General features: G+C 36.6%; 1 protein-coding gene and 1 long non-coding RNA gene across 5 annotated transcripts in view; one reads left to right on the top strand and one right to left on the bottom strand.

Moving 5' to 3' along the window:
* LOC137627815 (uncharacterized) overlaps positions 1-24,575 on the bottom strand; it is a 186,087-nt gene that overhangs the window by 81,545 nt on the left and 79,967 nt on the right. The window lies entirely within an intron of this gene.
* The window catches only part of LOC137627813 (uncharacterized), a 64,350-nt gene continuing 48,483 nt past the window's right edge, over positions 8,709-24,575 (top strand). For 2 of the 4 annotated variants that reach the window (XM_068359181.1, XM_068359179.1), the window contains exons 1-5: positions 8,709-8,862; positions 16,180-16,247; positions 16,873-17,403; positions 18,061-18,774; positions 18,991-19,109. In XM_068359181.1, coding sequence (XP_068215282.1) covers positions 16,188-16,247; positions 16,873-17,403; positions 18,061-18,774; positions 18,991-19,109 — 1,424 coding nt within the window. In that variant the 5' untranslated portion in view covers positions 8,709-8,862; positions 16,180-16,187. Of the gene's footprint in view, positions 8,863-9,062; positions 9,714-16,179; positions 16,248-16,872; positions 17,404-18,060; positions 18,775-18,990; positions 19,110-24,575 lie in introns of those variants that run through there. The other 2 variants (XM_068359182.1, XM_068359180.1) reach the window with 2 other exon arrangements.

Here is a 24,575-nt window from a genome sequence, read left to right as displayed (position 1 = left end):
AAAAGAGATTAGTTCACCAAACATTCAATTGGGTTCCACAAGGCACTAGAAGAGTTGGAAGACCCAGGCCTACATGGATAAGAACAATGAAGCGCGAAGTATGAGATGTTATATATATTAGGTCAGAGAGAGAGAGAGAGAGAGAGAGAGAGAGAGAGAGAGAGAGAGAGAGAGAGAGAGAGAGAGAGAGAGAGAGAGAGAGAGAGAGAGAGAGAGAGAATGTTTACAAGGAAGAGTACTGTACAGTAATTATATAAATACTTGGCGATTATAAAATGGTGAGGAAAAGAAGATCATCATCATCATTATTATTATCATTATTGGCCATCTACATCCCTACTGAGAAAAGAAAAATGCTACAAACTAAATAAGGGATGAAAATTCACAAAAAAAAAAAAAAAAAAAAAAAGTCTCTGGTCAGAAGGGCCAAGCATTCTGAAAAAAAAAAAAAAGATATAAGAACAAAGGCCACAACAAGGAAATAGCCATGTGCGAAAAATAAAAGTAAAGAAAAAAAAAACAAGGGATAAACCGAAAAAATATGAAAAATCTTGAACACCAATCGGAGGATATTCAAATTTTGTTACGGTTTATCTTCATCCGACATAATTTGCACCATACCAAGTTCATTTACTTGAAAGGATGCTTTTCATATCCTATAGTAAAGGAGAATCTTACTCTCTACAGGACCTTTACAGTCATATGCATATGCATTGCAAGGCATTCAGCATTTCACACCGCATATTGCTCGTTTATTGTCAAATTCACTTTGTCGAAGGGGAGCACTCAAGAGAACAAGAAAGTTTTCAAGTCCTCTTGAAAGCCTCAATATCATCAGTATTTTTTTTATGTCTAATGGAAACTTATTGTATAGTCTTGGGGCGCATGCAGTATTTGAAAGCCCTAGAACAACTACATGCCTACATTCAGATGGTCCAATGCAGAGTAGCATCATCTGCATACATATTAAGCTTGTTTTCAAGGCCAAACCACATCCTCGTACTTATTATGAAAATTATTAATCCATGAGCACTGTCCTATGGAACACAAAATATTACATTCATGTCGTCACTATAGTCTTCATCAACAACGATTTCTTTTTTTAATCTATAGGGTAAAAATTCAATAATGATACTAATAAATGTCTCGCCAGCTCTAACATAGTTGTCTGTAAACAATGGTCTCATGATTTACAAAGTCAAAGGTCCCACCAAAAACAAGACCAATCATACAAATTTCCTTGACCACAATCAAGGAATACATGAGCAACACACGATCCAAGACCACGCTTACAAAAGCTGAACTGCATGTTAAGGATTAGATTACTTCCAGCATATCTATACGCGTGTTTTGTCAACAGGCCGTGTATAAACTCCAAGATGTTAATATGGTACTTATGGAAAGAGCAAAATGGAACTTATGCGTCTACTATACATTAAAATAAAAACACCCCAAGGTCCTTCAGGGTAATGATTCTACATTAAAAATCGTGACTTCACATACATACATACATACACACACACACACACACACACACACACATATATATATATATATATATATATATATATATATATATATATATATATATATATATGTGTGTGTGTGTGTGTGTGTGTGTGTGTGTGTGTGTATTAATGCCAAGAAGTATTCTTTGAACATATACTTCATCATTATTTTCTTGATTTACAAGTTAAGACAGTTATAAGTTGGAGAGGAAAGTATAACAACATGGCTGCAAATGTAACTAAGATAGAGTTGGAGAGAAAGGAAGGGGGGACAACATCTAAGGAGAAACTGGATGATCTGTAGGCTAGGATTAAACAAAAGAAATGGAGTAAGTAGAATTTCAAAAATATCATGATGTTTCTGGGTCATGGGGACATCAGGGTGTGTTTTTTGGGTACAAGAGAATAAAAAGCAGGAGTAAAAAGGAGAAATATAGTAAAATATTTAGCATAGGCAGATATAATTTGTGGCGTTATTGCATAATAGAAAATAAGAGTATGTGCAGGCCTACAAGAAATATATATATATATATATATATATATATATATATATATATATATATATATATATATATATATATATACATACACATATATGTGTGTATGTATATATATATATATATATATATATATATATATATATATATATATATATATATATATATATATATATATATATATATATATATATTAGATAGATAGATAGATAGATAGATAGATAGATATATATAGATATTCAAATGATTATCTGTTAAACATTTACTTATTGTCATTAGTTAAGTTATACGTTCAATTTAAGTAAGAACCTAAGACTTTAGAAATGGCAGAGATGTTAAGGTATATCTTGCTAGTTAAGTAGAGATGGTAACTGAGTATATTAAACAAACATTCTAAAGACAGGAAAGAATATCTAATGTTTGCGTAAAAATGGTAAAGTCTGTGTAATTTATATGAAGACGACAAATGGATTCTTCTCGAGGCTAAAGTCACTCATTTTCCGTACATAAAAACTAACATGTTTGATGGCTTACACAGCATCAGGCAACCTTTAATATAGATATAACGGCGGGAAAGATCCACATGAGAGGTGATGCATAACAACATTGATCAAAAGCCCATGAAATTGCCTTTTGGGCATTGGTAAAGAATAATACTAATATGTTAATACCATGTTTTAAACATGATCACAAATATTCACGTGTAAACAAAATGATGCACCACCTCCCAATAGGCCTACTCTCTTATTATTGACATGACTTGCAGTAATGTCTCCTCTTCTCATAATACTTTACAATATTAATAAACAAATCAAATTTATTGAATCCTCTGTCCCAATTTACATCGATATAAAAGAATAAAACAGCCCATCAAAAAAAAATCAGTAAATTCACTTGGCACATCGTTCGTCTGGCGTCGGTGCTCTGGCTGAGCGCTTAGAATTACGTCACCAGACGTACTGCGAGAGCGTCCTTGACCTTGGGTCCGTTCTTATCGGTGCCCCTCGTCAGAATTTGGGGCACTGTGGCGTTCACAGTGGTACCTTTGTTACAACACACTTACATTTCTCGCGTCACGTTCGTAGTACATAGAAAGACTCGCATGAGAACAGAACATATTTGTTTCGGTTGTTATTATTATTATTATTATTATTATTATTATTATTATTATTATTATTATTATTATTATTATTATTATTGTTATTAGCTACCCTAGTTGGAAAAAACAGGATGCTATAAGCCCTGGGGCACCATCAAGGGAAAAAAAAGCCCTGTGAGGAAAGGAAATAAGGAAGTAAAAAACTACAAGAAAAGTCATGAACAATAAGAATAAAATATTCTAAGAGCAATAACAACAGTAAAACAGATATTTCATATATAAAGTATAAAAAGATACTTATCTCAGCCTGTTCAACATAAAAACATTTGCGGCAAGTTTTTCAACTACCTAATTAGGAAGATAATTCCACAACTTTGTCACAGCTGGAATAAAACTTCTAGAATACTGTGTAGTATTGAGCCTCATAATGGAGAAGGCCTGACTATTAGAATTTACTGCATATCTCGTATTACGAACAGGATGATACTGTCCGGGAAAATCTGAATGCAAAGGATGGTCAGAATTATGAAAATGATATGCAACATGCATAATGAACTAATTGAACGACGGCGCCAGAGATTAATATCTAGATCAGGAATAAGAAATTTAATAGACCGTAAGTTCCTGTCCAACATATTAAGATGAGATTCAACAGCTGAAGACCAGACAGGAGAACAATACTCGAAACAAGGTACAATGAAAGAATTAAAATATTTCTTCAGAATAGATTGATCACCAAAAATCTTAAAAGAATTTCTTTAAAAAACATTTTTTTTTTTTTTTGTGCAATGGAAGAAGACACAGACCTAATGTGTTTCTCAAAAGGGAATTTGCTGCCGAGAATCACACGTAAAATTCTAAGTTGTACATAAAAAACTCCCCCCACCCCTTTTTCTTTTTACTGAACCATAATAGCTCTTCAGGCTCAACATATCCATATTTTACAGTTCCATGAAACTTTCACTCAACTTATTCCAAGAGTATATCTGAATGATTTATCTGACTCTTTTGCACATTTAAAAACGTAAGCAAACAATTTGCGCCCAAGATATCGAAGTTTGCCTAGGGAGAAAAATAGAGCACATAACTAGCATCAATCTTTTATAAGTGTGCATCTTATGTATCAAATGAAATAAGAGGTCTGGTTCTTTTTACTTCTCGTAAAAATATTCTCTCGTCATAAAGTCTATAAATATTCATTATTTCATAACCTGGCGTTTAAGTTATTCACAAGGTTAATTCAATGGGAACCACTTAGGTAATAAAAATGAATTCAATCAATTTCATAATTCTGATCATCCTTTACATTCAGATCTTCCTGGATAGTTCCATCCTGTTCGTAATACTAGGCATGCCGTTAATTCTAATAGTCAGGCCTTCTCCATCACGAGACTCAATACTGCACAGTATTCTAGAAGTTTTATTCCAGCTGTGACCAAGTTGTAGAATGATCTTCCGAAGTCTTTTTATATTTATATATGAAATATCTGTTTTGATGTTGTTACCGTTTCAAGATACTTTAATTTTTTTTTCTCATATCGATTATTTATTTCCTTATATCATTTCCTCATTGGGCTATTTTTCCCTATTGGAGCCCTTGGGCTTATAAAGCCTCTTACTTTTCCAACTAGGGTTGTAGCTTAGCTAATAATAATAATAATAATAATGATAATGATAATGATAATGATAATGATAATGATAATGATAATGAATAAAGTCTGACTGAGTTTCCTTTTAAATCCGAAGATTAATTTCACGTTACAAAGAATTTCTCAATGTCGTTTAGACACAACGGATGTGTCCATGATAATTAGATGATATGTGGTAGATTGTGATAAAAATACACACAAAATCGAATAGAAACTTGCAAACATATCTTTTTTTACTTTTATCTTGGTATGTAATACCAAAATTTTATTTCTTGATTCTGGTTCAATGCTAATGCACTGGTATTTTGATATATATATATATATATATATATATATATATATATATATATATATATATATATTATATATATATATATACATACATAATATATATATATATATATATACATACATACATATATATATATATATATATATATATATATATATATATATATTATATATATATATATATACATACATTATATATATATATATATATATATATATATATATATATATATATATATATATATATATATATATATAAGTTGTTAGAATATCCTCTACTTTAGTTTGCTCTCGTATCCATGTTGCTATTTTTATCTTTTAGTTTATATATATATATATATAATATATATATATATATATATATATATATATATATATATATATATATATATATATATATATATATATATATTGTAATCCAACAGTTTAACATGTTTCTTCTAGACGGCCTCATAAAAGAAACAAAGGACATAGAAATAAATCACTATATTTTGACCAATATACATTGACCCTTTTCAAGGCGTAGCCTACAGTCAAAATGAGAAAAGGAGTGGACAGTGACAGTTTATATATGAAAGCAATATGGTGTTTCCAATTGTTCAAAGAATGTTGTATAAAGTGTTGGAAGAATTAGTCCAATTCAATTCCATCCAGGTGCGTCTTCATATTCTTGAACTGATCGGAGGATGTCTTGACCAAGGTCTATAGACCTTGGTCTTGACCTTTGATGTATACCTGGTGGTCGGTCTCGTTGGATTATCTTTTTTTATGATCGGGTTGAGAAAGGTGTTGTTCACAATGTCAGCATCCCATTGTCCGTCGGATAAGTTCATTGTGTTTGTTTGATTTATGATGGCTGATTCCAGGATCTTCCTTCTGTAGGGATAGGTACTTTGGAAAAGCAAAAATGACTTATTCCAGTTAATATGGTGCCCCAAATCTCTAAGATGAGCGAGAATCCAAGTGTCTTCAAATCCATACCTAACAGATATTTTATGCTCAGATAATCTTTGAGATAGAAAACAGCCCGTTTGTCCCATGTAGACTTTTTTAACAATCTCCACATGGTACTTTATAGACTCCGGATTCCATATGTTTTACTTTGATAAACATTAATAAGGGATCTTGGGATATGAAAAAAGTTCTTAGCTTTAATATAATTTGCTATATTATTAATACCTTCAATATATGGGTGTTTTATCCTATTTTTATAAACTCTTTGGTTCGTAACATCATGATCTTTATAATATATTATGTTGGCTTTGTTGATGGCCTTTTCTATGACATACGTCTGGTAGACGTGGGGTCGAATAGCTGGGCGAGTTGTTTACCAGACGTACGTCATAGAAAAGGTTGTAGCTTAGCTAGAAATGAGCAAGAAGAAGAAGAAGAAGAAGAAGAAGAAGAAGAAGAAGAAGAAGAAGAAGAAGAAGAAGAATGATGATAAATTCATTTTCTTAACTCTCACCATGTACTATGAATTAGAGAAAACACGTTCAAAAAGAATTCAGAATGATAAAGGAATTCAGAATGATAAAGGAATTCAGAATGATAAAGGAATTGATAATGAAACTTTAAAGATCAGGGAACATTATTACCTGAATAAATTAACGAGCATTATGAAAACAAGACAACAGTGCACGTGCCTTCTCAATAGCAATACAGTAGCCTTCCCTATACTTTTCTGTATTCATTCACAATTACGAGCTATTTTGTAAGCCTAATGGAAAATTAGAGTAAAACTTGTTTAATTACAATAGAATAATTAAACGATAACGAACTACATTTTTACAATTGTTTGTTGTAATAATTGAATATTCAGATACATACTTTGCTGCAAGAGAAATCGTTTCTTGAGATTTGTCCAGCTTTTGATAATGATGAAAAAAAAATCCACACGATGCAAGAGTCAGACTCTATAACCTCCACCAGAGAAACCTACGCTGGTGTACGTGACGTCATTGGAGAGGCTTCCTTTAAATAAACTACTGTAACTTTATATATTTTGACTGTTTCATAGCTGATTGGGCTAAGATGCTTTTATAATTTACGAATATATAACCAGGATGTCAAAATTTAGTTCATGAAGGCTTTATAGGAAAACAATTAGACAAATAAACAAATGTTTTCGATGGGCGTCGAATGACCTTGAAGGTTAAAGCTGCATTACGGCATCGATGTGCGTGTTTCTAGGCTCACGAGCCAAGATGGAATGCTAAAAGAACCAGCCATTTAGTATTTATTAGGGATTTCATCAAAATTCTGCCTTATAACTAAATTATTATCTTTTTAGTTACTACCATATAAATAATGAAAATGTTAAAGCATGTTTGTATATTTAATAAGGTATAAAATAGATAAATATATTAATATTTAACGTTTTGTGTTAATAGACAAGCACCGAATCGCCCAAAGACTCGCTACTACGGGGTCATAGAGAGCGAAAGTCCCCCCTGGGGGAGGAGAGAGGAAAATTGTGGGGGAGGACTGCGTGCGTAACGGATGGTTCCTTTTGCGTTTCAATGTAAATACACTTTCAAGAAAATATTGCATATCGTTATCGATAGAGATAGGAATTCGTAGTTAAAATTAGTACGAAAAATTCTATGACAGACCTTATCAATCGCTGTACTTTTCGAGATCATCATCATAGGCCTATGTTGATAAAATGCATTCTACCGATGTGAATTAGCAATCAGCAAAAAATAGCCTATGTTCAGGCCTATATGACTACAAATATCAATATAAATTTCATTTTGGCCCACTTTAGGTCTATAAGTAATGAATTATATCAATATTGAGGAATAAAGATAGGCTGGAGTGGTTTATTTTGAGAAAGAAAAGCGGGAATGGTCGTCCAAGCACTTATAATTTTAATAAAGCAATTTCCTGTGAGCAAATAAAAAACTAAGGATATGAAAAAGATTCAAGAGTTAAAATTATCTACCTATTATCTATTAATTTTCTTATTCTAATTTTTCGTTGCTTTTTATTTGTGGATAACAGGCTTTTGCTTATCATACAAATACCCATATTCATGGACTATATTTATGTTTACACATTACGGAGATGATATTAATGTACATAAATTATTTTCATATAATCTTGCATAGTTTGATCAATTAAATCAAGTTCTATTTTAACTAATACAGTCTATATATAATATAATTAATATATATAATATAATTAATATATATATATATATATATATATATATATATATATATATATATATATATATATATATATATATATATATATATATATATTATTCTCTGGGTCAACTGGAAGATCTTATGCACCTCCCAATTCAAAATATTGAAAGAAAAACTTATTTTATTGGATATTTTTTGTAACCTGCGATGTTTACTATTGATATTTTTTATTTTAGTTGTATCCTTCCCATTTTTTATGAACATGTGACCCTTTTCCCGAAAGGGTATTCCGTATATGGGCTGGGGGAAATATCTGAAGCATCGGGTAGAATGTATGGGAATTACGTGAATGTAAATATTAACTATTTTTAATTCTTTCTAGTCCTCTGCTGTTTAATATATTGTATTTAATGTTGTTTAGGTTATAACGTGTGTAAATAAAGCCCAAATATCGAGTAAATATATTGTAAAGCATGGGAAGGCAGAGCGCGGCCCACGGCCATTTAAACCTAGCGCCGCATAATGCATTGTGGGGCGAAAATCGTTAGGCTTAGAACGCCATAGGGAATACGTCGGGATTTTTTAGTCTTATTAATGTCTGCGTTACGGTGTAAAGTGTTTAATACTGCAAAGGGAGTGTGCATTAACATCTGAAGGAGGGAGGTAAGTGTGACATTGCTCCTGAAAAGAGTTAATTCGCCTGCCAAAAACTGTTAGGCCTAAATTACTGAGAATGTTAGGCTTAATGCACCCTATAAACATCATATATCATTTCAACCACTTCAGCTCTGATCATTCCTACTAAGCGGCGATGTTTGGCGATTTAAGTTTCACACCTGCGATGAAATGAGGTTGGTCAAGCGCATTGCAGCGTAAAATATTGTCTACTGTCAGAAATTAGGAATATCGGAAAGAAGATGTAGGCCTATGCGGTGTCGCCATTATGGCGAAGTGCTGTTGCTAGGCAGAGTAGGCCTATGGGGCGGTACCTTTCGCAGTAGGCTTATTTAGCACACCCTTTTTTCTCACTCCCGGTTGCATATATTGACTTCCAGCTGAAATACTTGCATTATTTACCTCCGGATTGAAGGTTGCCGTGTTTGGAATGTTTGAAGACCTGTAATGGGGTGAAATATGGTCATGGTACCCAATGACCTTGTCATCTGTTTATTGAATTGGATCTTTGATAATAAAATCTAGAACATCACCTTATGTTATATGTGTCAGTGATGGATAATGGACTGGTAGGCCTATATATTTTCCAGAATTATTTTTTGGAAAATTAAATTGATAAGCAAATTAATTTTTTCTAACTTACAGTGGTATTTTGGATATGTCACAACAATCTGGAATTAAGCCTATAATGCATTTACTTCAGCTATGGAACCACCACCTGTAAGCTAAGGTACCCCCATAGTGTTAGCCTTAAGTGCTAAAAATGATTTATTTTGGAAATTTTACCATTGCTTGCCAAGCAAGCACATGCCACGCCCAGTAGCACCTGTCCGTTTGATGTAAGTTTTTCACCGTCTTTTATCGAGAAAAATTCCTAGCTTGTAAGCATTACTGCCAGACTTATCTCTAAATTGTCATAGGATTTATTTTTATTTTAAAATTTACATTGTGAACATTTTACTGTATGACTCGTTTACTTACTGCAAAATTTTTGGTGCTTTTGGTCGGCCGATTTATCCGTGAGCTTTTTATCATTCACTAAAATGCTATATATTAATGTCTAAGGATTAGAAGTTTTATAGTAACATAATTTGACTTTAAGAGCTAAACCATACAGCATCATCAAATGTCATCCATAAGTAGAGCTATCCAATTGTATTATATTGCCAAAAAAAATCAGGCAATATAATACAATTGGATAGCTCTACTTATGGATGTCATATGATGATGTATACTATATATTGTATTTACATTGTATCATAAATTGTAGCCTTAGCTCTTTAATCCGCAAGTTAGTAACCTGTTTCTCATTGGTACATTGATAGTTTTCTTGTGCTAAGCTTAATACTTAGCTGGTAATCAACATTATATTTACTTCAAGGGACATTATTATTTTCTCCAGCTTCTATTTCCTTTGATTTATTATAAATATTTTAAATACCAAACCCTCTGTTAAGTAGGTTTGTATCATATACAGTATTTGTAAAGGATTCTACATAAAATACTTTAGCTAAGGTAGTTGTTCTAGACAAAACATTTTAAGCTGAAATCAATATAATACTTCACTCTTTGGTAAAAGATTTTATGATAATTGAATATAAAAACTGGCCTGTGGTCAATATATGCTCAGACTACAATATACACAATTGCAAAGGAATTATTTTTGTTTACAGCAATAAAAAACTTGGTTATTGAATGATTGAAGTATATTGATATTGTAATAATTTAGCTCAATTTAAATGTTTTAATTTTACTCTGAATGCCAATAAGAATTACTTACACTTTAAAGAATTGAAATATTTACATGCATACATACACACACACACACACACACACACACACACATATATATATATATATATATATATATATATATATATATATATATATATACATATATATATATATATATATATATATATATATATATATATATATATATATATATATATACACACATATATATATATATATATATATATATATATATATATATATATATATATATATATATATATATATATATATATATATATATATATATATATATATATACACACATATATATATATATATATATATATATATATATATATATATATATATATATATATATACATATATATATATATATATATATATATATATATATATATATATATATATATATATATATATATATATATATATATATATATATATATATATATATATATATATATATATATATATATACATATATATATATATATATATATATATATATATATATATATATATATATATATATATATATATATACATGAATTATAAAAAAAAATCTCAATCATCATTCAGAATTTTTTTCAGACGGCACATACTTTCTGATTAACGCTCAAGTCCATCAAACTAATCTCTTTTTAATTATAGAATATTTATAGAGTACAGTCTGGCTCTTGGACCAGTAGGTTTAGTGTTCTTAGTGTCTGTCGTTCACAAGGTCCGACTTCTTAAATAAATTAAAGTTCTGTAAGGTGGTTTGCTATACATACATATTCTCATATTAGAATTCATTGGGTTCTAGTTTTGTAGTATTATCTATTAAGTCAGTTATTTTTCCTTATTTGTAGTACAGTATTGTAGGAAACTATTCTTAAAACTGATCAATCTTTGCATGGAGTATTTTCAAGTTCTTTATTCAGCTTGATGTTTCTATTTATCTAAATGTTGTGGGAATTGCAGAGACCGAGTCATATTAAGTTAATAATATTATTATTATTAAAATTATTATTATTACTACTAGCTATGATACTGCCCTAGTTGAAAAATCATTATACTATATGCCCAAGGACTCCAACAAGAAAAAAATAGCCCTCTGAGGAAAGGAAGTAAATAAATACAGTAAATAAATTTTAAGAGAAGTAATGAACAATATAAAGTTTTAAAAGCAGAAAAAACATTAACATAGATTTTTTAATATATAAACTATAAAGAGAGACTTATGTCAGCCTATTCAAAATAAAAATATTCGCTCCAGGTTTGAACTTTTCAAGTTCCAGCAATTCAACTGGCTGATTAGGAAGATCATTCCATAACTTGGTCATAGCTGGAATAAAACTTTTAGAATACAATACTGCATAGTATTGGGCCTCATGATGGAGAAGGCATGACTATTAGAATTAACTGCATACCTATAGTCTGTCCAGAATGTCATGAAACATAGAGTAGGTTTCCGACGTTGCCGCTTTGCGTCAATTTCATTCATTAAATCTCACTTAAGGCGAAAAAACTGTGTAGATTTGGCATACACTTTGCCACATCTCTCTCTGTCTCAGGTTAGGAAGGTTAAGTAGCTTATCACTTTGGTTCTGATACCCAAGCGTGACGGTTTAAGATGGAAGGCTCCCCACGACAGCAATTAAGTGCTCGGACGCGAGAAGTCATATTCAATGTCCACGAGTACTTCAAAAGGTAGAAAGAAGACAAAACTGTTATGCATGGCTTTGACAAGGCAGTACAACGTACAATGGATGCAACTAAGCAGTGCAGTAATAAAGCTCGAAAACATTTAGTACATTAAGATTCCAGTATTGTACTTAACTAGCTTGATCGTAGGGTACAAAACGTTAAATTTTTATTTCCATCTGAGATGGATCTCTTCAAAGTTGTAGAAATACTGTGATATTTATTAAAGGACATTTACTTGTCTCCCGTACTTTATATGGTGCTCGAACTCTCCCTAAAAAAAATTTTTTTACATGAATGTTTTTAAAATAAACAAAGCAATCAACTTTATGAGCTGTTTTCGAAACACAAGGTCAACTTAATCCACAACAACCATTCAGCTTTTGTGTGACTGGAAAGATCCAAATCATGGGATTAAAAAGGAAATTTTACGACCGTATTAAAGGATCCGGAATGGAAGGATGCTGGGATTAGCTTGAGTCAGATTAAAAGTCTTGAGGAAGTTTGGCATCGCCGCAAACCTACTCGATGTTTCATGACATTCTAGACAGACTATAGTATTACAAGCAGGAAGGTTGTGTCTGGGAAGATCCAAGTAAAATGGATGGTCAAAGTTATGAAAAATCTTATGCAACATGCATAAAGAACTAATTGGATGACGGTGCTAGCCAGAGATTAATATCTAGATCAGCAATAAGAAATTTAATAAGATCATGAGTTCTTGTAAAAAAAATTGAGATTAGATTCGGTAGCTGAAGACCAGACAGCACAACAATATTCGAAACAAGGCAAAATGAAAGAATTAAAACACTTCTTCTCAAAAGATTGGTAACCAAAAATCTTAATAAAACACTTTCTTGATCTCAATAAGCCATTTTTTGTGCAATTGAAGAAACACTGAATTAGTTTCTCAACATTAATGTTGCTATAAAAAATCACACTAAAATTTTTTAAAGTTATATAAAGTTAAAGAAACATTGTCATTGCTGAGATGTGGATGTTGAGGAGCCACTGTCCTCAACCTCCTTACCATAATCCTTTTAGTGCTTTTAGGATTCAACTTCATGCAACATGCACTATTTTTTAACTAGATCTCTTTTAAGTGATTCAGCAACCTAAGATCTACTTTCAGGGGATAAAACTGAAGCAAAGAGAGTAGCATTATCTGCATATGCAACAAGCTTGCTTTCTAGGCCAAATTATATGCGAGTATATAGTATGAAAAGTAATGGGTCAAGAACACTACCCTGAGGAACACCAGCTATCACATTCCTATACTCACTATGGTACCTATCAACAACTATTTGCAATCTGTTACTCAAAGATTAATAATAATGTCAATAAAAGACCCACCTACTCCCAACTGGTAGAATTTGAAAATTAGGGACTCAGGATTAAAAAGGTCAAAGGGAACAAACTCCCAACTGGTCAAGTTTGAAAACAAGGACCTTAGGATTAAGAAGGTCAAAGGAAACAAACTCCCAACTGGTAAAGTTTGAAAATAAGGGCCTTGGGATTAAGAAGGTCAAAGGGAATAAACTCCCTACTGGTCGAGTTTGAAAATAAGGGCTTGAGGATTAAGAAGGTCAAAGGGAACAAACTCCCAACTGGTCCAGTTTGAAAATTAGGGACTCAGGATTAAAAAGGTCAAAGGGAACAAACTTCCAACTGGTCAAGTTTGAAAACAAGGCCTTAGGATTAAGAAGGTCAAAGGGAACAAACTCCCAACTGGTCGAGTTTGAAAATAAGGGCCTCAGGATTAAGAAGGTCAAAGGGAACAAACTCCCAACTGGTCGAGTTTGAAAATAAGGGCCTCAGGATTAAGAAGGTCAAAGGGAACAAACTCCCAACTGGTCAAGTTTGAAAACAAGGGTCTTGGGATTAAGAAGGTCAAAGGGAACAAACTCCCAACTGGTCGAGTTTGAAAATAAGGGCCTCAGGATTAAGAAGGTCAAAGGGAACAATAAAATCAAGGCCAATTCTATGAACTTATTGACCAGAAACAAGGGATTTCTGCACAGTATTGGAACATGTAAGACAGGCATCACATACTTCAAGACCTTTACGAAAGCCAAATTGCAAACTAGGGAACAAATTCTTACCTTCAACCTAAGTATTTAGACGTTCTGCCAAAACTGTTCGAAAAATGTCGATAACGTGGGAGTTGTGGAATATGGGCAGTAATCGGCTTGACTAGAGCTATCACAAACACATTTACATAATTGAGTAACATTACCACTTTTCCAAAAAGTGCCAGTTTTTAAATTTTCCGTTACCATTTTTAGTTCATGGTGTGTTATGATATATTGTATTTGGACTTTAGTGAAAGGATATTTGTAATTGAACTTGCACATTGTTTGCGAGTATGAACCTCGATATCTGTGTGGTTTAAGATTTTAGGGACCGTTGTTTGTATTTCAAGACTCGAAGATTGCACACATGAATCTCTTGAAGCCAGGTACCCTATTAAACAACTAATTAAAGACTAAGTAAGACAAAGTAGTCAGGTTTAAGCAACTGTCTGTGAGAATGTGTCATCTAAAATTAATGACTGCATTGTGAACCTAGCTTGTGGAGGTCAGCTGCCTTAAGAATTGCCCCAGAAAACTACAGCGATGATTGTCTGTGGCCTTTTCAAAAGGGAATGGTAATGATAATATATGATGAATTTTAATATGTTAAAAAAAAAAAAACAGATTAGACCACCAACTCAATGGGCGATTTCATTTTGTAGAAGAGGACTTTCAAAGGAGGAAAAGGGGGCTTCAGAGTCATTAGATGAATAGTAAAAACAAATGAAAAGTAGTTTATACACAAATAAGAAAAATAAAGAAATTTAGAGGAAAACATGCAATAAATATAATTAACAAGAAAAATTATAAACAGCGGGTAGAAAAATCAAGACAGGATTACCCCATTCGAATTTCCCTAACACTACCAGGAAGATTTTGTTCTTCAAATACAGGGAATAGGTGCCTTGTATGTCATATAGGCTAGGCGGTTCAATATAATTAATTTTGCAAGTTTTAAAATGAGCCCCATCGTACATGCTGTCGCAAGAATATAATTGAAGTGCCATATTTTGGTAAATAAAAGTATTAGGGCAAGTAGGAAATCTTCAGATGACTATCTAAAGTTCTAAACTATTTTTGATGCAAGGAAACCAGAATTTTAAAATGTTAAATATATTGTATGTGTATATGATAAAGGTCCCAGACCAAGTTAAGAACAGTTTTCTGACAAGATCACTGTACATAAAACTAATGACCTTAAAAATAGTAAACACTATAATCTAAGTATAGGAAGCCTTATGAACTTTAGGCAGTCAAGTTCAGAAAATCAATGGGCAGGTGATCTTATGACTTCGACTGAATTGTAGTGTTATCTTTATTTTTTCATGTTTGATGTGATAGTCTGACAGGTGACATGGTGGAACATCAAACTTCCTTGCATTTCTGTCTTACTTTGATATATTATCTTATCATCATATATACAGTACAGTAAATCACTTAAATTTTCTTAGCTCAAATAGCCAATGTCTTAATGTAGCATTCTTCTTATCCTATACATTTGTTTGTTACAGTGGAAGAAAAAGGGGCTCTATTGCCTGTGTCACTTGGTATGAACTGAGTAAACTACTCAGTTCATGCTTTATTCCAAACCAGAATTTTATTGATATTTTTTCAATTTTATGATGCCTTCTCAAATGCAAGAGTCTATTTACAAAATACCTTCGATTAAATTTCAGCTTGAATTTAAAATTTTATAGAATTATGTTGTATGTTTTAAGATTGGAGAGTTTCAGCTATTTTTATTAAACAAATGTGTTAAAATATAATGATTGTATTTATTTTGTTTTAGGTGTGGTCATGGAGGCATTGCCTGATGGAGGGGTGCTGGAGGGAGAGTCACAGATCATTGGCCTTATTGTAAGTACAGTATAATTTAGTATATATATTTTTATTGTAGTTTGGATTAATCAAATATGCCTTATATAAATTTGGCATTTGTCAGTTTTGCAGACTATTCCTCTCCTGTTCACAAGGGTAGTACCCAAGTGCTTTTATAATGGTCATTAGCTAAAACTACCCAAGAGCTTTCATAACAAGTCATTAGTTTAACTACCCAAAAGCTTTTATAACAAGTCATTAGTTTAACTACCCAAGAGCTTTTATAACAAGTCATTAGTTTAACTACCCAAGAGCTTAGTTTAACTACCCAAGAGCTTTTATAACAAGTCATTAATTTAACTACCCAAGAGCTTTTATAAAAAGTCATTAGTTGGTAATCCTTTTTCTGCTCTGCTTAAAACATATTTACTAATGGTAATCCTTTTTCTGCTCTGCTCAAAACATATACAGTAGTTGTCAAGTTCAGTGTCTTAGCACAATGATGTTTTGGTATTTTATGGTAAAGGATAGTATGTGTGTTAAATACTGTGTGTTTATACTCTAGGGAAGTGATGAACTGAGTGAGTTTTAGCACAATGATGTTTTGGTATTTTATGGTAAAGGATAGTATAACTGTGTTAAATACTGTGTGTTTATACTCTAGGGAAGTGATGAACTGAGTATGGTAGAGGCATCAATGCTACAGAACGACGCAAGTGTCATGATGGGTTTTGTTGGGGATGATGATGAAGCTCTCTCGGTTGCGTTCTCCAACACATTCTCCAATGCCTCCTCCACCACCACCACCCCTTCTTCGGCTTCAAGACCATCTCCCCCTTCGTCCTACACTATTGTGTCTTCCCATTCGACCACAGCTCCTTCGGTCTATTCTACCTCAACGACGTCCTTCACAACACACTCGCCAACTTCTCCGGATAGAGGAGGCAGTAGTGTGGTCGAGTTAACGGGTCATCAGCATCCCTTGCCAACGCCATTATTGTTAACACATCAGCAGCATCCTCCACATCATCACCATCCCCCTCCCCCACAGCACCTTCATTCACATCCTCTCCAACAACATCCACATCACCACCATATTCATCAACGTAATCCACCCAGTCAGCCCCAGGGCCTCCCTCCTCCCCCTCCCTCCCAGCACCACCATGGTACACCAAGTTACTACCATCAAGACCATGTAAGTTTATTTGTGTTGTCTTTTGCTTTAATTTACAAGAGCTAGATATATTTCTTTATTCAGTATACATTATTTCATGGTAGGTTAGACATTTTATGATTACCGGGCTTTAAAATTTAATGATTACCATTGTTTGAAAATCTTTTACATTATCTAGTAGAAATTGCTTGGGTTTATATTTGATCTGATGATGGAATACCATTCATATCATACTTTGTGTGTTGTAGTCATAAATGAAAGTTGTAAATTTCAGTGTAACATAACAACCTTAGCTGAGAAAGTTTAAAGATTGCATATTTAGTTATGATCATTAATGGGAAGTAGTTTCTTTTGAGACAAGGGTATGATGGGTGAATTTGTTTATGAAATGGAAGAAATGGGACTGTAAGGGTCTTCCTAATAGTTTTATTTTGTGGTGCCTTGATACTGTATTATATGTACAGTACAAGTTATCCATACAAACTCAAATTTTGTTTCAAGAAAAGAAGTCATGGATTTGTCAAAATTATTTCTTTCAAAAGTTCAGTTTTTTGTATTTATTGTGAAATTGCTATTGAAGATCCATGATTTTCATGAACAAATTATTACAGTATAATTATTATGATGAGATTTTCAACACAACTTTTGGGACCCTCAATCATTATTTATATTTTATAGGTTCCTGTTTCACCTGGACGAGTACAAGGAGGAAGCCAGGGAGGCTTTGCAGTTGGTACGGGCTACGGGCCGTATATGTCTGGTTCGCCTCTACAGGCCAATCCTCATCCTAATTCAGTGCCTGACGCTCAAGTAATCTACGTCCCGCAAGTGAAGTCAGAACCTTCCCCCGTAGAGAACAGCTATATCCCCAATTTAAAAAGTGAGCCTCAAGATGATTTTATTGAACGATTAGAGCCACCTCCAACACCATCTCCCTCCTTATCTTATAATGCTCATCCTTCAAATGTCATTATAGGTGGAAGAGGGCTTCCTGCAGTTCCTTACTCTCACCATGGCGCGCCTCCACCGCCATCACCGAGCAGCATGCCTCCCATAGAGGGCAATGGAACGCCATCACCTGTGCCACCGTACATGTTTCCAGCCCATGCTGGTTCCCCATACCTTTTAGAGTTAGCTCCTCTTCCATCAAGGCAACAACACACACATCACCATCTAAGTCAGCAACAGAGTCAACAGCCAGCACCCTCATCAGCTCAGACTAATGGGTTGAGTAGTTATGGAAACAGTTTGCCCGAAACAAGGCCATTGAGTGTGAACTATTACGAGTCCTCTCACTTACCTCAGGAAGACAGTCGGCAGGTCTCAACTCAGGGATCTCATATGATGTACCTGCCAGCCAGTCAGCACAGCAATCATAGAAGCAGAGTTAAGGTAATTCATTTCCCCCTTTCTTTTTAGTATTTTGTGATATCTATTTTCTTCAGATTTCCTTCAAGGTCATTGTCTTATAAATTAAAATCTTTAATAAATCATAAAGAATTATTTCTCAATTGAGCAGGGCTTACTTAAGTGGGTGAGGTTTTTTTTTTTTTTATGTCAGACCACATCTGGTTAGTCACTACATTTGTTTTTTTAAATGATTTTCAGATGAGTCGTAAGAAGCAAACTCCATCACCCCTGAATGGCGAAGATATGACTGGACAGAAGCAGCTTTTGGATCAGATCAGCAATGACTCGGATGATGATAATCTTGTCATTGATACCAGGTATTTTTACAATCTTGTTAAAGATTCATGTCCACTGAAATAGTAATACAGTATTAGATAAAATTCAATGTTAAAAAGTTTATTCTGTGCTGCTTTTGTGTAAATGTCTAATACTGTAATATTTGCTTTGCTTTTAATGCATGGTAAAATGCCAGTTATATGTGTGTCATATATTCAGTTGTCATTATCAGTCCAACCTGTATCATATTATAGCAACTTGTAACACCTTTCCAGCTTCTTCACAATGTCTCAATACCCAGTTAAGGGTTTCAATTTTATTTCTTAACTCCCCTTTCTATCATCATATTACATCCTTTTTACACCTTCCACCCCTTCCCGTTGTGAAGTGCTAGTGTATATACTGATTATTTTAATGAAACTTAGTTTGATAGAAAACTGCTTGTAATTATCAGTGACTGGAAAATTAATCATTTTAATCAGTTGTTGATTGGAATTTGGGAAAATTGGTAGTGAAAAGAGGACTGTAACTTTGAAAGTATATACAGTATAATGAATTACTGGGCAGTCTCACATAACTTCGGTATTATTAGTCACAAAGCTACCCATTCAGCTTATGTAAATGGGAGCCTCTGGTATAAGTTCTTGAAGGCTTCAACTTCAGCAAAACATGATGGGAACTCATTCATAAAAAGCTGGAAAATTATTGGTTTGTCTAATGTTCCAGGCATTATAGCAAAGACACGGACAACTTCCTCGCAAACTCACCATCATCCCCCTTTACATGTCATTCCTGCATTGCATGTTCATTTTGGGAGTGAATAAGACCTGCTTTTTGCCCAATAATAGCCATAAGGTCATATCTGGAAAACCATTTTTTTACTGAATGAGGGCCATGGTTGTTTTTGTCTCCCACCTAACATGAATTAAGGTGACTAAAAACACTGTACATGTATTTTTGATACAGACAGACCAAAATGAAAGCTACAGTTGGCATGAAAACTGATGCAACTAATTTGAGGATTTTGCTTGAAATTTACTAATTGACAACTAAAGGTGTACAGTATATCAAAAAGTTATTTTTTCCTACATTGAAAGCTTTATCAAACAAAATAAAGGTAACATATGATGCACAAATATCAAATCATGATATTCATAAGAATCATAAGAAAAACTTTCGGTAATAGTAATTATTTCAAAGTATTGTAATTACTTCAAACTATAGACGAAACAATTCAAAATTTGCGTTCAACACAGGATTAACAATATTACCTCTGTCTCCTTCGAGCAATGTGGAAACATATATTAATCATATTAGCAAAGATGAATAAAACCGTGCCAGTATCAGTAGAATATAAAGGGAAAATATCCACAACCTTACATAGTTAACCACAAATGCATCTAGATTAAACAGAGAAGTTGGGTGTGATTGGTAGTCCTGGATGTTGCTTCTATGACCTGACCGTTTGGAGACTACTTGAACTTTGGCTTCGGTTTGGACCCACGACACGAACATTAAATTACCTACCCAACCTATGAATTTGCCCTAATATCCCCACTGCTAGCCAGTGCATGGTGGTGGGACTTGACCTAGGCGCCATAGCATCAGACGTAGACGCAACTATTGGACGAACACAATGATCTCTGACACTTGGGATGAATCCGCTTTAGGAACTCGTGGGATTTCCAGTTAGCACTTTTATTCCAATTATTGTCATCATCTTTTTCTGATATGTATCGGTGATTAACTGTAGAGTCATAGAAGGTATTTTCTCACCAAATGGTCATTGTTAATTCAATATATGTTTGTTAAAAAAAATTTTTTTTTTAAATATTTCCCCGTCGATACATCTGCAGCGGCTCTACGTGTGTTACCGAGAGTTCAACATTGAATACCAACAGGAAGGACTACATAATATAAGCATTGGCCTGATGTAATTTTTATGAATTAACTTTCTACTGATTTCTTTTGATAAAATACAAAGAATTTTAGCATCTGAATAATAAAATTTAATTGTTCCAACACGGAGTACTTATCTCGAACTACTTTCTTAGGAGTATCTGGGATTATCCTCCCAACCGACCAGAATTTTGTGTAGTTTCCCCTATCTCTGTTTTCCCTTGTGGGGTCCCTCTGTGGCGGATGGATACTCGCCCTGAGGCGACCCGGGTCAGTGTGCGAGACCAAGGAGCTAGGTCTCGGTCGCCAGTAAGCTTCTGGTCGCGGCGTAGTTCACATCTTGCCGCTCTCTCACATCCCATCCGACCCTTTGTGTTACCACGTGGTTACCGCGTGTTATACCCATTCCCTTTTGTCCTTTCATTCACCTCCTTTCTCAGTGTTTTTGTGTTGCTTGGTGTTTTAGTGCTTCCTTATGGAATCTCAACGCCGTTGCCCCGGGCCTAAGGCCGGTAAGTCTTGTGGTGCGTGGCTGTCGAAGCCAGAGGTAGACCCGCATTCGTTGTGCTCCTCGTGCAGGGGTAGTGTTTGTTCCCCGTCTTCCACGTGTCCAGAGTGTGCTTCCTGGCCAGAGATGCAGTGGGCCTTGAACGCCACCAAGAAGAAGAAGGCGCCGAAGAGGTCCCCTAAGAAGGCTGGCGCCGCGTCGCCTCTGGCGTCACCTGCCGCTCCGTCGGAGAGAGGTTCCCCGTTGCCTTCCCCTACCCAGAGTAGGGGACGAGGTAAGTCCGTTGCGGGGAAGCAGCCCATCGCCACGCCCCATGAGTCCGATGTAACTGATGTGGGGGCTGTTGTTGCTTCGCAGGCGTGTGGGGGCTGGGGTGTGTTCGGGAGACGAGGTTCTGGTGCCTGCAGGACCCATCTCAACTGAAGACCTGGTGTGGGGGAGGCTGGATCGGCTCCTTCCCTTGCATCGATTCAGTTCATTTCAGGTACTTCTGCGCCCGGGGGAGAGGTAGACAAAGAGAGGCCGCCTATAGGTTCGTCGGACCCCGATTCCATCGTCTGGACGGCGCCTAGGACGCCCTTCAGATCACCGATGCGCCAAGAAGAGGAGTTCGAGGGTTGGTTCGCGTCTAGGAAGGGCACTGCGGACTCCCACGGCGCCGTCGTCGACGCTCCCGCCTGACTTCATGCAGCCCTTCACGCCGGTGGAACAACGCCAAGACCCTACATCATTGTCGGAGGACTTAGCTAGCTCTACTTCCGTCTCTTTCTCCTCTTCCTCATCGTCGTTGTCTTCAGAGGACTCCGACCCCCGGGAGACGAGAAGGAAACGGAAGAGGTCTCGTAGGAGAAAGTCTCGCTCCCGTTCAGGCCCTTCCAGGAAACGGTCGAAGACCTCCAAGAGGAAGAGCAAGAAAAGGCGCTCGTCCGGAGACAAGTGGGCTCGAGTGTCTTTCCCCCATAGCAGATCGATCAGGGCCTCCGCCGCTCCAGTGTCTGTCGCGTTGGCCTGTGGAGCTGCCCCTGCGCCCTTGCCACGTGTGTCGTCCGTTCGATCCGCCCGTCGGTCGAAGCCGCAGATGCACGTCGACTTCGCCATGCCATTACCCACCAAGTCACCGGCTCCATTCGCCCAGCGGAGAGAGACACTGTTTCAGCATGGTATCATGGCCTGCATCTCCGGTGCCACGGCAGCTCTGACAAAGCGCCCTGGCCAACCGGTGGTTCACCGTGGGCCCCATGCCCCACGAATCTCCCTAGGAGGAGGTAGACCCATGACGGCTACCTCCGGCTAGGTGGATCCACCGGTGGCGGAAGTATCCGCGCCATTGGATCGGCCGGAAAGAGAGGACGTAGCCTCTCATGGATCCATCCATGCTTGTCGATGCACCCAACAGGGAGGACCAGGTGGTGGAAGGCTTGATGGACGTCGGAGAGTGTTCAGCGGACGAGGTGTCGTCTTATAGGAAAGTCCTGGCCTTAATTAGACGCCATCACTGGCTGGATGATCCAAAGCCGTCGACAGAGCAAGCTTGGCTCTCGGGTTTGGGAAGGATGGTGGATAACCCCGTCCAACAGAAGCCATCACTGACCCTCCCATTGGCTCCGGACGTAAAGTTGGGGATGGAGCACGTCAACAGGTACGTCGCAGGGCAGGTAAACTCACTCAGAGCCCAAGGGTCCTTCAAGCTACTGCCGGGGCTAAGGACCCAGAAAAGGTTTTACGTTCCTGAGGGACGGCACTCGGTACCCCGCACAGTGGAAGCGGTGATAACCACCCTCAACCAGGGCAGCTCAGAAGACAGGACCTCCTCTGCCCCAGTGTGCTTTCCGCCAGCCGAGGCTTCCATGATGGAAGATACGGCACAGGATATCGTGAACGTGAAATCGTGGTTAGACTGGTGGGCATGGACCTTGGTTGGCTTTCAGCTATCCCACGACCTGACGGTACCCGAAAACCAGACTCTGCTCCAAGAACTGATCCGCTCAGGTGGGAAGCCCATGAAGTTCCTCACCTTCCAGTCCCTCACACAGATGGCGAACTGGATCTTGCGGAGGAAGGACACGTTCCTCAACAGGTTGGTCCGTAAGCTCCCCGAACGAGAGGCAAAGTGTCTAAGGAACTCGCCTGTGTGGGGTGACTCCGTCTTCCCCCTGAAAGCAGTGGAAGAAGCTATGGAGAGGGTCCGGAAACTCGAGGAGACGGGATCCCAGACCCCCTACAGTAAGATGTCCCACTCATAGAAGGGTTGCGCCGGACGGCCCCCACCCTTCTATAGCACAGACTAGAAGAGATTCCCCTTCTTCGTCCTGGCGTCAAGCCTCGCAGCCCCCCTCGTAGGGGAAGTACTACTCCTCAGGCCTCCTTTAGACCGAATTACTCCGGCTCAAGGAGAGGCCGTTCTAGCCGCGCCTCCAGGAGGAGGTAGGAAGAGAGGCCCCCTACTCCTGCCGAAGCCTCGGGTAGGGGGATGCCTCAAACGTTTTTGGCAAGCATGGCAGGACAACGGGGTGGATCCGTGGTACGTGGCAGTCCTGAGGGAAGGATACAGAGTTCCCTTCCTGGCGGAGCCGCCCCCTCTGATCCCCGATCAACGAGCAGAATGGCTGGCACCCAAGGACCCCTTGACGAAGGCAGCCCTACAAGAGGAGGTGTCAGCCATGCTGAACAAGGGAGCGCTAGAACTAGTCAAGGACTCGTCCCCGGGGTTCTACAGCAGGCTCTTCCTGGTGGAGAAGGCGACGGGGTGTTGGAGGCCGGTCATCGACCTCTTGGCCCTCAACAAGTTCATAAGCAAGACGGACTTCAAGGTGGACACACCAAAGTCAGTGGTGGCAGCCTTGAGGGAAGGGGATTTCATGATTTCCCTGGACCTCAAGGATGCATACTTTCAGATGCCTGTCCACCCCTCCAGCAGGAAGTTCCTCAGAGTGAAGTGGGGTTCCCTGTCTCTGCAATTCAGGACCCTATGCTTCGGTCTGTCGACGGCCCCGCAGGTCTTCACGAGGGTCTTCACCACAGTGTCAGCTTGGGCACACGAGCAGGGGATCCGCCTGATCCGCTACCTAGCGACTGGTTGCTGCTTTCAGCCTCAGAGGCA

This window comes from Palaemon carinicauda, chromosome 35, assembly GCF_036898095.1.
Source record: "Palaemon carinicauda isolate YSFRI2023 chromosome 35, ASM3689809v2, whole genome shotgun sequence".
Classification (NCBI taxonomy): domain Eukaryota; kingdom Metazoa; phylum Arthropoda; class Malacostraca; order Decapoda; family Palaemonidae; genus Palaemon; species Palaemon carinicauda.
The sequence above is the reverse complement of the archived record's forward strand: the minus strand, read 5'-3'. Positions and strand labels throughout refer to the sequence as shown.